The 17,968-nt window shown below is 30.8% G+C and overlaps 1 protein-coding gene across 1 annotated transcript; it reads left to right on the top strand.

The window, feature by feature from the left end:
* The first annotated feature begins 1,840 nt into the window (after positions 1 to 1,840).
* LOC110095293 (flowering-promoting factor 1-like protein 1) lies at positions 1,841 to 2,506 on the top strand. Its single transcript, XM_020820765.2, has one exon. It carries the CDS (start codon positions 1,925 to 1,927, stop codon positions 2,243 to 2,245), a length of 321 nt encoding a protein of 106 aa, XP_020676424.1. The 5' UTR covers positions 1,841 to 1,924; the 3' UTR covers positions 2,246 to 2,506.
* Positions 2,507 to 17,968: the final 15,462 nt, after the last annotated feature.

Genomic DNA, 17,968 nt, shown 5'->3' with positions numbered 1-17,968 from the left:
GTTCCTCGACAATTTATCTAAAAATTGATCCGCATTTAATATGATGATGATTAATTTCACAGCACAATCGGCAACAAGGAAATCATAACTAAACAGCCCAAAATGTGCTAAAAATATACATATTATTATAAGAATGGTATGAATAGTTAGAAGCCAAAATTATAAAAAGCTCAATATTTCGTTCAAAAAAAAATAAAATTATTTTGCATTTGGGTTATAAATAAATTGACTATGGTGAATATTTATAATTAAAGATTGCAATATCATTGTCATAAGGCAAAATTATAATTTTACATTTTTTGGGGGGAAATATAACAATTTTAGTGATTGTATTATATTTATGATTGTACAGTCGTATTATCATTTGCAAAAGTGCTCCTTATGTAATTGAAGCAATTAAAGGCTCATTAGGTTGCTTCAAAAAAAAAAAAAAAAGACAATTTTAATTTTATTTTGATCCTCCTTATTGGAGAAATGGAATCATTAAGTTTTAATAGAGTTCAGCTTCCTTTATGAAATTCCGAATAAAGAGAAAATTTTATTAACATTTAACCAAATTATAAATTTATGGAATTTTATAACTTATAAAAAACGTGTTTATAACTTCAATCAACCAAATGAGGCATAATATTAAGCTTGCTCCTCAAGGCATCATGAGCTTTTATCTGATGGATGTACATCGAATATTGTAGAGTTAAATGGATTATCGATTAAGTGATGTGATTCCCACCAACAAAAAAGCCAAGTTCATCATCCAATCCCTTTGGTTACATCAGAATACGTATTGTCCTTGGCAATCAGCTTTAGTCTATCGGGATTTTATGCATGATTCCATGCCAAACTAATACCTAGCAAATAAATTACTGATATTTTTGAACCGTTAGTTATGCACTCACTTATATTATATTGTGTAACAATCATTATATTCCCCGTAGGAAGGCAGGATTTGTAGCGATCCTTTCACATAGTAAGTTTCAAGTAGGGTTTAGATTTAATATATTGTCTTGATTTTAGATTATAAAATTAAATTTTTGGACATTTAAATCAATAGTCAAGCTACTTAAGCGCTAAGGCTTGTCCTCACCCTGATTCTTATATTTAATATAAACTTTTTTGTAAATATTTATATAAATTGTAGAAGATTCTTTTATAAATTTGTATATTTATACACTGCATGAAAGATTTTTCCCTACAGTTTAAAATAAATCTTTAAATTTTTCAGCATTTTAAATCCTCATTGCATCACTGACTGATCAATTTTCAAGTTACAAAAAATCCAATTCAAACGCAACTATAATTTGTCAAATAATCTTTAGTTCTGGAATAATGGTCTTATAGTGTTCGGAAGCTACATAAATGTGCGACGTTCAATCAAAATAAATCAAATTTAAGCTTATCACTTTTAGTTATTAACCATAGAAATTGAACATCGATTAAAAAAAAAATGCATAAGTAATAAAAAAAATGATAAATATTAACAAATCACAACTCAATCCAAACGAACACTTTGTGATTGTAACAGTTTATATGATCATATGATTTGAAGGTCATATGTATTGACTTGGCTTCATATTCATATTCTATCCTTATTTATTTATATATAGTTTAATAAATATTTACCAACACCTGCATATAGAGATCTTTAGTAAGGCAAAGATTTATCTAACTAATGGGAATCAATTTTGTCCCTGAAGATCACAACCCCACGTATGTATGCTACCTTTAATTCATCTATATATATTTACAACCATTCAGCCCTCCTCTTAAAACATTGTTCCTCTCTCTCTCTCTCTCTCTCTCTCTCTCTCTCTCTCTCTCTCTCTCTCTCCTTATCCACTAATATTCCATCCTTTTTGACAATAGACTACTTACTGTACTAGCTAATTCATATATAATAGCTAGCTACGCCATCAAATAACTTAAGATGTCAGGAGTTTGGAAGTTTAAAAATGGGGTGGTGAGGCTGGTTGAAAATCCAGCAAACGAACAATCATCAACGATGAAGCGCAAAGCGTTGCTTCACACTCCTACAAATGAAGTGATAAGCTCTTATGCTTCGCTCGAGTGCAAGCTCATCAACCTTGGTTGGGAACGGTATTATGAAGATCCAGACCTTCTACAATTCCATAAGCGCTCGTCCATCGATTTAATCTCACTTCCTCGTGAGTTCAATCGCTTCAAATCGATGCACATGTATGATATCGTCCTCAAGAATCGTGATTGGTTTCGAGTAATTGATGTTTAGATTGTGTGTGGCATAAACATGAGAGTAGTGTTGCAATATATGTTGACTGCGATTTTGTATGTATTACTTATTGTTTGTGTTATTTTCATTCCATATATAGTGATCACACAGCGAGAGTTTTTAGAAGAGTGTTGATATACAAGTCTATTGTGTGTTTGTGGGGTTTCTTTCTCAGCTTGTCGGTTTGCTTTGCATAAAGGGGATTGGTGATAGAGATGAAACTTTTGTTTGTATCTGATTTTCTCCAGTTTAATAATATTATTTGTTCCTATGGTTTAATCATTGATGCGCTTTGTCTGCGCTTGGTTGAGAAGATATTAAGCAGGAAGTATATTTTCGAGAATATTTTTGCCTACTATTCGAAAATCTGTCGTTATCTTAAATTCTTTGAATTTTGAAATTGACCATGTCCAAGTATGAGGTAAGCATGCAAATGCTGAAAATATATTTTCAGTCCGGAATATGTTTCTTATGATGATAGTAAAGAATAGTTTCATACGTGTGATAAGCGTATCTTATGATGATATACCATGACAGAATATGTTTCTTATTACAATGGTATTTTCTTGAAGTGATTACAGGCTCTTGAAGATCTCATACATTCTTCAAACAAGAAGCATATATGCTTCTCATGGAAATAATACACTCCTTGAGACTGTCTCATGGTTGTTGAGGTGGTAGCATGCTTTTAATGGTGATTGTAAGCTCTTTTAGATATTGGTCACTGTTGCACAAAATATTTATAATTGCATATATTTTATGCATGCATAATTTCTTAAAATATCTTAATTTAATTATTTTTTGCAGAAGTCTATGGTTGAATGGCATACAAAAATTTATTTATTTATTATAATTATTTTTAAATGTCCCTTATGTAAACTTAAGCATGTTTGTCTTGTGGATTCATAGCATTTAAGGTCAATTGGAATCTTCTTGGGTACATTATCAAACGATATTTTTGTTTTATTAAATTCACAGATCTCCTATAAATTTCATTACAATTAACTTTTTAGTTTATTTATTAGCATTTTTTTTATTAATATTGAAAATTCCCCTATGTTTTGTTTAGTTTATGTATGATAAGTCAAAACTTTATTATCCTCTCGATGCCAACCACAATAACAACGGTCAGCATCGATGGTGTCGAAAAACGTCCTGATCAGGGGTCATTTATCTCATCATGCCAAAAAAGATATGCAATAATATTTAAGTATCTTTTAAAATTTTGTTGTTTTTTATAACCTACATAAGAAAAATTTGCACATGTTCTAAAATTTTAACCATCGTTCTAAGAAAACTGCACACAAAACAAGCTCTTCACGTTGCAAAAATCTCTTATGAATTTTCGATACTTAACCAATAAAAAACATGTACAAGTTCCATGACAAGTTTGATGCAAATCTAAACCATATGTCACACTCAAGTGGGGCATCTTTTGTGTGCATAAAATATCTTAGCTCTATGTGGAATGGTTTATAAATTAAAATACAATTTTTTTTTTTAAATTTTCAAAATAAACTGAAATAAAAAAAATAACAAGAATTGTTGAATTTTTTTTTAAAGATTAAGCTAATAAAACAAGAGCAATGATTTTTTTAAAAATTGGTCTGTGATTCTAAAAAAAGAAAAATTTACACATTCGAAATTTCTTTTCTTTAATTTTAAGTTAGATCTCCAACATTTATTTCATAATAGAGTATTTAAAAAATACATTGTAAGAAAAAAAAATGCAAGAAATTAAACACTAAAGTAAGGATGGCAAGTAAGATTTATTATAGTTTAAGATTCTTAATCTACATCCTTTTCTCAAGTACTCTTCTAAGGAATTTTACTACTCTCACCTTATGCTCCTACTAAGGCAGAGAAGATTGGTAATGGAGAAACCCTTATACCACATCCCTCCTCTAGAAGCCTGCAGCCCTTGCCTCTTCGGCTAGATTCAAGTCTCAACACCAAGACTCACATGTCCTTCTCCAAGGGCTTTTACAACAATCTAGATGATAAAAAAGTTAGATTTGACTAGATAATCTTTGGTGAATCCTCACTAAACCCTTTTGGTCCCAACCAGAATATCTATCAAAAGTATCTCCAATCTCTCTCCCCAACCATTCTAAATGATTCTCAAGAATTTTGGAAAATCAAGAGAACTCTATTAAAGCTCTCTAGAAAAACTCTCTTGGGTTTCTTAGTTCTTTAATTTATATTACACTTCTAAAAGAAATCCTAAAAAATGTTGTTCACAAATAGTGTTGGCCAGATCATATAGTATGATCTACGAATTGTATAGTACAATTAGTTAAATCAGCCTAAATTCCTATAATTTTTTTCTATTTTATCAAGTTATATGATATGTATCATACCATATGAACATCAGTATCATATAATATAAATACTTTCTATAGTTCATTCAAAGAAGTAATAATATAATTTAAGTGCATAGGAAATTATCCTTTCCAATATGTATCATAAAGTATAAATGTGTATTGTATAGTAAGATGTAAAAAAAAGTTCTAGGTGCACTAAATCGTTTCCATACGAATATGTGTATTATATAATATAAATTTATGTGCATGGAAAATTATCCTTTCCATATGAACATGAGTATCATATAATATAAATATTTAGACACAAATTAATTACTGGTAATATAGTTCTAGGTGCACTAAATCTTGCATAATTAAGTTCTTTTATAAGTAAGTCTACCAATATATTATTTATATGAATGAACTGAATGTTTATATCCCCCCTTTGAAATAAGGTCCCTTATGAAATGATCCCTTTTTGAATTTGATTTGTACTTGAATATAAAAATTAGATTCTATTTTATCAATATCGCACTAGTATTATCACACATAATGGGGAGAGTATCTAGTTAGAAACCAAAATCATGTTGTAACTTTTGCCAAAAAACATGGGCAATAAATCTATTTACAACTATGTATTATTCCTCTAATGTGAATTAGGCTACTGAATTATACATTATACAATAGTCTTGAGTACTAATGGTTATAAAAAAAAAAATCATAAGTTTCTAATATGTTGTTCCTACCTACCTTATTGGTTAAAAAAATTGAATCTGAGTATACAATAAATATAAAAGCCAAGATATTCCTAGAATACTAGATACTTCAGATAGGTCTTCTCTTTGAGATATTAATTTTTTTTTGTTTCCATTTAATTAAAGTGATTATTTGGGTTATGCCAGAAAGCAAACACATAAGCACACATACTAAACATAATGTTCGATCTACGAGAAGTTAGATATAAAAACAATCATATTATTCCTATAAACGTTTCATTTGTATGTGTTTAGTACTTGGATCCTTTTCTAGTTATTTTGTAGGTCTTATAGTGGTGTTCACACTTTTGTAAGCTTCCATATTAAACTTTATGATAAGTTCTTAAATATATTTAGTTTGATTAAGAAATGTATAATCTTTTATTTATTTCATATTGAATCCTACGAAATAGGTTAGTTCTTTGATGTTAGTAATATCAAACTCATTTCTCATGTTAGATGAAAATTCTTCAAATAATATATCATTTATCGATTGAAATAGAATATTGCCTACAAAAATCTAAACTATTAGGATATGTTACTCTATCTTCTTAATGAATCATATGGCATTGATGGTCCAATTAGTTAAAGATTCTTCTAAGTGAAATATGTTAAGTTCGTAATGCCAAGCTCTAGGTTCATATTTGAAGTCATAAAGAGTCTTTTTTTATTTAAAGACTTGACCAAGAAATGAAGCACTCTCAATGCCAAGTGGTTGTTCAACATAAAATTATATTTATGACTCCAATCAAAAATGATATCTTTACATTCATTTAATACACTTTCAAGACTCTAAAATATGCAAATGCTAAGATAACTCTAATGGTTTCTAATCTAACAACTGGTGAAAAAGTCTACTCAAAATCTTTGCCTTCTATTTTATTATAACCTTTTATTACTAGTCATGTTTTTCTTACAACTATAGATTCCATTGTATTTTACAATTATTGAATACACATTAGTTTCAATGAAACTCTGATAAGATGGTCTAGATATTAGCTCTTAACCATAATTTTTGGTCAATTGATTTAACTAATATAGCATAACCATGATACCAAATTCAACTTTCATAGCATAATTTATTCTATTATTATTTATGTCAAGTTGATATGTCTATTCTTCCATCTAATATTATGCTAAATTAAATTTAAATAGAATGGTATCCTAGAACCTAATCTCTATGATGAATTGATGCACACCTCCAATCCCTCAATAATGGTTTATTACTTTAAACTCTATCCTCAAAATGTTTCAATTCTAGTGTTGTTATCATCTATTTTTTTTTCCATATTTTGGCAGTACAGCCCTTTTGGTCTCATCAAACATGACATGATTTAATTTCTTTACTACTAGTATCATTTTGTTGAATAACTGATAAGTGCTTCCTATGGAGGAATATCTTAAGAAAATAGCCTCACTGAATTTTGTATAAAAATTTACCAAATGATATTTTCAATTAGTAATGATTAATCTCAACAAAAAAACAAAACTAGCATAATTCCCTAATTCACCTAAACATTTCTTTTGGGTAAAATTGGGGCAGAAGAACAAATTTTTTGATACAAGAAAATTGTAATAAGAAGGAAATCTTAAACAAAATTAGGGAAAAAAATTGTAAAACTTATCAGCTAAGGCTACATAACAACCAAAACAAATTAACAGTAAAGAGAAAGTGGGAAGATAAAGAGAAACCAAGGACTTAGGATGCATAGGAGTAATAAATCCCTGGCAGTAAAACATCTTGAAAGATGAAAGGAGTCCCCTGGTTTCCAAAGCCGACCATCCAAGGGAAAGTATAGATAAACCAGCCTTCATCATCATCCTTAATAAAAAGATCTCTGGCATCTAAAAAGACCCTCTAGAGACCCAAAAAACACCACCTATTATTTTAGAATTCGAAAGGCACCATAGTAATTGCAGGGCAACCCACATAGCCCAACCATTAGCGATCAGATAAGTAGTTGCTGAAAAACATTAGAATTTTTCCATTTTGAGATTTATTAAGAGATAACCTTCTTGATTTTGGCAATAATAGTGGAATGGAAGTTAAAATGATTTCCAAATAGTCTATCATTTATTGCTTTCCAGATGTAATAAGTGATCGCAAACATCATAAGATAATAAATTTTTTGCAGCTCTTATCTGCAACCCATTCATTAATAAAGTTATAGGCTTGAAGGAGAGTAGGGCGGAGCAGCATATAACCGATACAATGGATCAGGTTTTTAAGGATAGCATAAGTATAATCATATTCAAATAAAATGTTATTTTGATTTTCCAAACCGTGACAGCAGAAATGCCCCTCAAATTAAAGCATCAATAATTTTTAAACCATTTTTGAATGCCAACCCCGTTAAAACTAGAGAAATATAAAGCATGCCTCTTATGCCAAATAAATTTGTGCCAGTTCACAGTGGAGTAGTCTCTAAAGTATTGCATTTTGAAGTTTTTAAAACTGGGCTTGTTAGAATCAAGCCCAAGCCAAGTCATACCAGAGCTCAAAATAGACACGACAGTTATTATGGGTATGATGCGCGCAGGTAGATTGAGAGGAAGGCACCATTTTCCATTACTAATCAAGTAGCTAACAAGTAACTGAGAGTAAGGTAATAGAGAGTTCTCGATTCGAGCATTCCCAAGTGAATCGGAGCACCAAGCATCCCAAAGAAAGGAAAGTTTTCTAGTGTCAAAGATTTTAAAACATAAGTTCTGTTTAATGCTATCAGCCACATTACATAAATTTCTCCAATAGACAGATCTACATCGGGTCATAGGGTTCCAAAAGAAGTTATATTTTGCCTTCCACCCAGGGAAAAGTAGTCTATCAGAGTTATAGAATCTCCAAATAATGGAACAACTGAAAGCATGGAAAAGTAGGTGAATGGTCGGAATATCAAGTCCACCGAATTCTTTTGGTTTACATGTATCTTTTCATGAAATCATATGCATCTTTCTTTTGGAGATGTCACCAAAGTACATGAATCTTGAGAAAATCTTGTTGATTGTTTTGCAATAGGATTTTGTTATTATGGAACCTCTATTCCAATAAGCTAAAGAGTTACATATTGTGAATTTTTGGAATTGCATCCTCCTAGCTAAAGAAAGGGTTTTTGCTTTCCAACCATCCAAAAAACATTGAATTGTTTGCAGCAAAGGCTAGAAGTTTGTATGTTTGAGTCTCCTATGGAAGATAGGGATACCAAGATATTTGATAGGAAAGCTGGTAATTAGAATGTTAAGTATGCTGGATATGCAATGCTCATTCAAAACATTTCTAGAAAATAGGATAGAGCTTTTTTTGTTGTTGACTTGCAAGCCCAAGATATCAGAAAAATGGGAAAGTAATTCCTTCCATCCCAATATGGATCAAGATCAAAAACCACCTTCTCTCGTGATGAATAACTGAGATTTTGAACATCGCAAGTTGTGTTAGAATCCTCCTTACGATTAAAGATTTAATGATGGCCAAAACCAGGTTAACTTTTGCTAGTGTATGTGTTTAGGTCAGTAGTACCTCTCCTTTACCTGATGAGATTTATATTTCTGTGGATGGAAACTAATCTCCCCTCACTAATTTATATGATTGGAAACCCTCTCCATGCTACAATTATAGTCCATTATGCACCCTCCAAATACCAACCCCAAAAACCCAAATCCCCAACCTATAGAACCCCCAAAACCATGAGGAAGAAGCACTAGCCGTAAACCTAATAATAATCCTCCACCCCGTCTTGCCATCCTAAAATTCCCTCTAATTCCCTAAACCCAACCTTCAAATGTCCTTTTACAAAATGCCACCGCACCCTTTCCCAATTTCCCAATGCTACCCAACAATTAAACCTTTATCCCTAACCTCAATTATCCATCAGAAGAACTCCCCTCCTCTACAACTAACATCCCAGACTATCCCCCTATCAAATCCCTTCATGGAACTGCTATCATTAAACCTCCTAACCTTACCACCAAAAACAAATTTGATATCTTTAATGACCAATAAATTGTGCAAGAACCAATCACTAACCTTCAAGGAAACTCCTCTAGCCCAAACCTGCAAAACAAAGATGCCCATGTGACACAGCCAGATCAGAGAACTATTGCGTCTGATAGTACAGATCAGGGAAAAGACAAAAATTGTAATTTGTAAACTAACACCCTAGAGCTAAGAATGTCAAGAAGGCATCCACACCGACCTCCAAATCACAATGACCAGTCCCAAATTAGCAGCATAAAACACCCGTGGGTTTAACAAACCGGACAAAGTCTTGTCTTACAAAGAGCTTGTTTATTGATTTAATCTAGATTTTTTGTTTAATTAGAAACCATAGTTTATAATATCTCTACCACTAACCCTTGGTTCCTTTCCACTCACACCATTTTTCCACATGAAGGCTCTTATGACAATTTTTCTTATTCTTCTCTGGGAAAGATTCAGAATAAATGAAATACCCTGATAGTGAATTTTGAACCCCTTTTCTCTTCTAGTCAATTGATCCATGGATTGATTTACTCGGGTCATAATGTGGTTTTCTATATCTCTCTAATTTATGCAACTAATTCTCTAGATGAAAGACTTACTCTTCGGAAGCAGATTTTGGATTTGGCAGTCAATATTACTTCCCCTTGGATTATTCTTGGGGATTTCAACTGTTGTAGACATGTACATGAAAAAGTAAGTGGCTTCACTCTTCACAATGGAAAGCTTAAATATTTTAACAATCTTATATTTAACATTGGTGCTCATGATCTATCTTCTGTGGGACATTATTACACCTGGTATAATCAAAGAACTGATAACCCTATACATATGAAGCTGGATTGAATGTTAGTTAATGATGCTTGGTTAGATTCTTATCCCAACTCAATAGAGTTGGTGTTTCACAAATCTTTGATAACTATCCTATATTTATGCAAAATTATTCCAATACCCAGCAAAATCATAGATTTATGTATAAGAATTACTAGGTTTCCAAAGCTGGTTTTTGGGTCTCCCTTATCTCTGTTTTCTCACTTCCCTCACTTAGCAATCCTATTTGCTCATTCTATCAGAAACTCAAAATTCTCAAAAGAAGAATTAAAACCAAATCTTGGGCATCCTCAAGTTCTCTCAAACAAGATATTGAAGCCCTCTCCAATGCTTAACACACCCTTTTGAAACAAATTTAGGCTTCACCCATGAATCCTGAGCTGAACTTGGCCTTGAAAATTAATAATCGCAAATTGTTAGAAAGAATCTCTGATTGGACTAATTGGATTTCACAAAGATCAAAGGATTTTCTTGTGGAGAGGATGATTTAAAGTTTCTTTACTCAAGAATCAAAGATAGGCATAATCATAGTCTTATAAAATCCATCACCACGAAAGAAGGGATTCTTACAAATCCCATTGATATTAATAATGCTATTGTTAGCCATTTTCAAAAGATTTATAACACTCCATATTTGTTGAATTCTTATAGTTTGAATACTTCAGTTGGCAATACCATCCCAGTTCCTCTCATTTCTAGCTTAATAGCTGATGTCACAGTGGAAGAAATCAAAGATGTTGTCTTTTCTTCACCTAACTCCTTAGCAACTGGTCCTAATAGTTACACTTTCAAATTCTATAAGTCCACTTGGAACACTATTGACAAGAAACTATATGAAGCTATTTCCTCTTCTTTATATTTTTGATCTTCACTTAAGCATATTAAAACTACAACCATTGCACTAATTCCTAAATGTTCTCGTGCTACAAATTCATTAGACTATAGGCCGATTTCTCTTTGAAATACCTTCTGTAAAATTATTTCTAAGATCTTGGCAAACAGATTGAAAGTGGTCATGCCCTTCATCATTCACCCTAGCCAATCTGACTTTATCAAAGACAGGGTCCTTTCTGACAATATCCTTTTGGCAGCTAAACTTCTTGGAGATTTTAATTTGAATGCTAGAGATAATATAAGTACTTTTTTGCTAAATTTGACATACATAAGGCCTTTAATATTGTTTCCAGAGAATATTTTCTTAACCTCCTTCCTGCTAAAGGCTTTCCCACAAAATTATTATCTTTGATCAAAGGGTTCATCACTAAAGTCTATTTCACCATATGTATTAACAAAGCTCTAGAAGGTTACTTCAACTCTACTTTTGGTCTTATGCGGGTTGCCCTCTCTCCCCTTATTTTTTCAGCATTGTTATGGATGGTATTTCTTAAAGCTTTAATGAAGTTACTACTACTAACACTTTTCAAGGAATCATTGTGGGTAATACTTCCATTTGTCACCTCCTTTAAATTCATCTAGACATTAATGCAACATTGTTACCTCTATGGAGAAAAATATTGGTTGTCTTAGAGTCCAATGAACCACCAAGTCAATCTTACAAAACTCCTCTTCAAAATATACTCAAGAAGTTAAAATGTAGCAAGCCCAACATTCAAATGTGCTCCTAAAAATTGAAGCCCAATTAAAGCCCAAGAATCTAGCTTCTACCTCCAAATAAATATCAAAGATTATCCCATTTTTTTTCTCTTGGAATGTGAAAGGCTTCAATGGGATGGATTGTGTTCTTTGTTATAAAGAATTGTCAATAGCTACAACCTTGGCCCTTTCTATGTTATGGAAGCTACAATCTCATCATCATAGATATCTCAGTTTTCTATTTATTTATCCCATGCACATTTTCAGAATGAAGGGAGCCATGATAACTTTTTGTAATCTAAGCTAGGAGGAATTTGGCTCATATGGAAAGCTAAAAAAATCTCATGACCTATTCACACTTATAGCCAAATAGTATTAGGAGAGGTTCTATATAGAGAAAATGAAAAGTTAAATTTTTTCTATTATTTATTCTTCCAACACTGCTATAGAAGAAACCATTTAGTGGGATTTATCAAGTTTGTTTGGGCTCAAATTTCAACCTTCTATGGATTGCTTTGGGTGACTTCAGTTACTATAGAAGACCACTTGAAAAGAAAGGAGGCAACCCTTTCCCAAATGCTATACTTTGGAAGGTAAATAATATAATTTTTATTGCAGGTGTCATGAATTAGTCCTCAATTGGCTTAAAATACTATTGGTATAATCATAGGAGTGATTACCCCATTATCATAAAGTTAAGTAGAGCTCTTATTAATGATGTTAGGATGAACAACGTACCTTTCTTATTATAAAGTTGATAATCCCTAGTTCTTTTACCACTTACCAATTATACTTTACACCTACATATCCACTAAAAATTGACATATATTCCAATTCAAAATTTTTTTGCTTCAATATCCCTCTTTTTAGGAAATACTAAGACCCCATTTTTTCATCGCATATACATGGAGACTGAATCTCATCCTAATATACCAAGCTATAACAACTCAAAAATTTTATAAATTCCTTGAATTTTTCTTCCTTAACTCACTTGCATTCTTTTATTCCAAGTATGGAAAGTGATCAAAATATTTACTATAACATCCTTAAAAATGATTCTCTCAATTCAATTAATCTTACCAAATCAAAATGAATCAATGATAAACATGCTAATTATTATTCTTCTTATGCTTATTGGATTCCATATGGGATAAAGATAAATTTCTTGAAAGGTGTGAGGATGACCACAAATTCCACTATGGCCCAATTTCAAGAAGGAAAAATTGTAATTTTATAAAGGAATTCTCTTCTCCCTTTGGTTCTCTGAGGGGCCAAACTAGATTTATTGAGGCTGTTATCAACCATTACACTGATGATCTTATTTTTGTTTGAGATTAACTAAACAAAATTTAAACTCAATCCAAATTCAAATCAAAATTAAATATAATCCAAATAATATAATATCCGTTTAATTGGTGGTCACCTAATGGCTACCATTTGACCCCTCCTACTCAATCATTAGCAACCTCCTAAATAATTTCCAAAGTAATGAGTATATAAAATCCGATCAACCTAATTCAAAAATCAAAACTTAAAAAAAAAATTCAATCCAAAAAAATCTAAGACAAAGTCTCTTTTCTAATAACCTATTTCGAGTGATTTTTTAATCATCTCAATTCTAATCCAACTGACCTTGGAATCATATTTTTCCAATTGCATATTAATTAAAAATGTCCATATGCTTAACCCTCCAAATTAGGGGGACAATCCAAGCTCTATATCTCCCAAAACTTTACTAAATTCCAAATGATATGAACCTTCAAATATTTATTGCCCATACCGCTAGACTTTGCATCTTAAGGAATCGTACCATGGGACCATACTTGAGACATTTTAACATGATCACGATCATTTTCATGACATATTAAACTAAAAATTGAACTTTTTATGGACCTTAGCTGACCATGAGACAATTTGAAGACCAACAACCATGAATTACAATTAATAGGCCTAGTGTACTGTCTCCTACAATGTACTAACCTTCTTGACTTAAATCATTATTTAAAACACTTCAATATGATATTTACACACCAAAGTTATCACCACTCATTCCCTGAGCCAGTTGCTGACTCATATGATGAAGTTGAGCTAACTCAACTTATCTTAAAAGATCAAATACCATAATAACTTACAATAATTTCACAAATCATTCTTAAACTCCACCAAACATCCATAAATACAAATCCTACTACATTTGATATGGCTAGCTATCCTAATGTAGTCAATAGTTGACTATAGCAACTAAACCCAAATTTTTCCAAATAAGGTAAATATGGGTCCATCTTTTGCATAAACTCAAATAAAACTTCCCAATCTTCCAATACCCTTCTTTTATATTCATCAATAAAATCCAAACACTCCATGAGTCAAAATTTGATGGGTTTGACATATCCGACACACTAATGGTGGCCAACCCATACATATACCTAACTCTTCAATTAAACACCAAAGAATTTGCTTCAAACCCATTGTCATTCATCCAATAATATGCAAACCGTCCCTAAAAGTTAACTTGTCAAACTAATCAATAAAAGGTCCTAAAGTACCCTTACATGGTTAACACTTCTCAAACACTTCATTTCCATCAAAACTAGCTCTCATCAGTCATTAAAATTAACCCTAAAGCCTCCCTAAACACCTCCTAACTTGAGTTCAAGCACTAGCTTGGACTAAAAAAAAAAACTAGTCCACTCCCATATAAGACAAAATCATGTCACACTCAAGAAGCAGCCATTACGTCTACCCTCTAATCACATATGTATAAGGAATCTAGGGAAGCACCTTGAGCTATTGTAGCCATTGGATCAACCTCTGTAGCATGGAAGAGGGTGAACTCCCCAAAATTCTCACTCCTATATAACACAGGACACATCCCCTCTTAAACTGACTTTTTATTTCATTTTTCCTTCTCAGACCCACCTCTAGTTTTTCCTTCTATTTTTATTCTTTTTTGGAGCTTATTAAAAGTAAGATTGATGAAGGATCTGAGCTCATTCCACACCATTCAAGCAAGATCTTCTTTCAGTGCCCTTTAGGCTTGGATATCTTTATCAAAGTTATGAAGCAACTCTAAATAAAGAATATTTGAGCTCAAATTTCTTTTGAAGTAGGTAGTGTGTGGGTATTTATTAAACCCATATATAATTTCATAGGATTCTAAATAGGACCTAGGAAACCATATGAAAACTCCTAAAAATACTTCACCATTTCTTCTTCAACCATATTCTACCTCTTCCTAAAGTCTTAACCCATTTAAACCATTGTTTAAAAATTTTAAGACAAAACAAAAATCTAGGGTTTTGATTGGCTATGCATAGAAGATGAGTTTATAACCATTTGATCTGTTATATTAAGATTGATTGGCCTTGATCTCTTTGTATTGAACCCTTTATCAATCCTTTAAAATAAAATGATGCTCTATTTCTAATCAGGCTTGTTAAAGACCCTCCATCTTTTTCCATGCAAATCCAACAGTTTTTGACCATGCTAATGTGGTTAATATCCATTTGGGCTATGGCGATGTGCTAATAGTTGTAATCTATGTGGTTCTCCCTATTTCAATACGTGTAAAGCCTCTACTGTTACTATACTTCAACTAAAATCTTTATAAATTTGATTTAAATCCCAAAAACTTTAAAAAAATAATGTTTTATCCAAAAAGGGCATGTGATTCCTCAATGAATTTAGGGTGAAGAGCTTTATCAAATAAAAATAATTTTAATAGAGCTTAAAGAATGGCCTAAGAAATATTTCATTAAAATATTTTTTTAAGTTTATTTTTTAAGCCCTAAATAGTTATGTAATTAGCACCATTTTTGGCAGGGTAAAATTATGGGATGTTATACACATCCTATAATTTTCCTAGCTTTAATTGAGTAATACAAAGAGCTCAATGGAATTTCCAAGTGTACAAGTTATATTTTAACCTAAATAAATGGAATTTCATAACAACCTTGGCATATAAGATTAGGATATTATTTTTTGTGGTAAATTTGTGTTGTTACAAGGATTAGACACATTGATTTGTAAGTCACTTTGAAAACAAGACATAGCTAGGGAAAATAAGGATCACGTCTAGATAATATAAGAAAATACTAGAAAATTACATAAGCATCCAATAGGGATAAAACATAAAACCAATAAACCTAGTGACATTATGCATCCCAAGAAAAAATTTGATGTTTATTTGACATTATTTGACCCTAAAGCTAAATAGAACTAAAGTCAGTACTTATTTTGAGGTTAAAATTTTAAAATATCACAATAAACTCAAATTAAATCTAAAAATACAAAATAAGGATGAAATTTCTCATAAATAAATTTTCTACCAATGAAATTTAAAAGTCCCATCATTAATCTTCATAATTATTAATAATTTAAAAAACTAAAGAAATTAGCAAATTATTAAAATTAATAATTAAAAGTCTTAAAAATGTCAAATATATTTGAAACATTTGTAATCATCCCTAAGACTCAATTCAAATATTTAAGGAAAATTTCAAGAGGTTTGGAGTTGGTTTGGTACAAAAATAAGGAAACCTCTCTATTTAGGTAATTAAATAATTTAATTAAATACACAAAATCCAAAATTATATAATTATTTACAAATAATTCCATATTTAGGACTCAAAGGTATTGGACTCATCCATTGGTATAACATTTATGAAAAATATCAAACCTTTAGAATTCATTAAAAGAAAAATAAATTCAGTATTAGGTTAAACTTGGTTCATTAAAATCATAACAAATTCAAGAAAAATCTAATTAAGACAAACTAGCATAAAACCTCAAGAATTTTTAATGATTTAAAAATTCAACATAAATTAAAATCCATTTAAGGACATTAATTAAGAACTAAAAAATTCTAATTAAATCACAAAATTTAGAAGAAATAACGAGCCTAATAAACCTAAAAATATAATTAAGATGTTAATACAATCATACCAAATTTTAATTACTTGGTAAAATAAATCTCATTGCCCTGGTATAAACAAAGGCAAATGCCACTTAACCTATATAAATAATCCATAAATAATTTAACAAACTAATTATAATTTAATCAGTAAATTAAATCAACAAAATTAAAAGATAATTATTTGATAAGCAAGACCTATGTAGCTATTAAGTTAACCCTAAGGAGGTTGAAATAAACCTCATGGGTCAGGTTTAAATAAAGACAATTATTATTGAACCTAAGTAATTAATAATAACGTGCTAATAAACTGGAGCCCTTATGTTATACTCCTTTTGGGGAACTTTAGTGTATTGGATTTTAAGTCTTATAGATTAAAACACCTAATTAAAATTAAGGACTTTAGATAATTAATGATTAACATACTTTAACTCTTAAAACCCATTTTAAAGTGAACATTAAGATACTAACACTTGAAGTTAAACTGAAACATCCCTTAACATAAAAATAAACCAAATAAAGTCTTAGAGAACTTACAAAAATGACAAACATAGTATACAATTAAACCACATAGCCTGATACACACACTATAGATGGTTTGCTAGGACATCCAACTCTATTCTAAGCTACATCATTATTTTTTCACAAGTTCTTCTCTTTGTGACATGGATTTGACATGGATTTTTTGGTATGTTGGTTGATATGATTTTATGTGATTTATATTGTTTATAATGCAGTGTTTGATGGGGGTATGGATTGCACTCTTGAATAATAAAAAAATGTTTAATACTCTATTTCTCCTAAATAATTCTTAGATTTTCTTTGATGTATGAAAAATAATAAACCCCATTTAATATATGCATGTATACATACCAAATCAAGTGATAAAGTGATAGAGTAGTGTCAAACCAAGATAAAGTATTCTTTGTAGCAATCAACTTCTACCATTTACTCTAATTATTATATTATCCTATTAAAATAAATATGTTGGTGGGGGAGATTCAATCATAGACTAAAAATAGTAAAAAAAAATGATATACTATTTAAATAAAATGTTTTGAATTGATGAACGTATATTTCATATATTTCTTAATAAAACTTAAATTTTAATATGATTCAGAGCATATGCAACCCTAGATATCTATCAAGCTTTTAGGGGTGAAAAGGATATATACTGTTCTCTTATATTTATATTATGTCGTTAAGAATCTAGCAAATTTTAAATTCTATGTCTAGGTATGCAAACATACTATTTCTATATTCCTGATTATTCTTGCATTCCTTCGTCAAGGCTATACTTCACACTAGGTTTTAACTATATATATGGTTACTATGTGCATTAAATAAAGAGTGAAA

The sequence above is a fragment of the Dendrobium catenatum genome, unplaced genomic scaffold, assembly GCF_001605985.2.
Source record: "Dendrobium catenatum unplaced genomic scaffold, ASM160598v2 original_scaffold_9099, whole genome shotgun sequence".
NCBI classification, from domain to species: domain Eukaryota; kingdom Viridiplantae; phylum Streptophyta; class Magnoliopsida; order Asparagales; family Orchidaceae; genus Dendrobium; species Dendrobium catenatum.
Note: the sequence above shows the minus strand (reverse complement) of the source record. Positions and strands in the feature narration are given on the sequence as shown.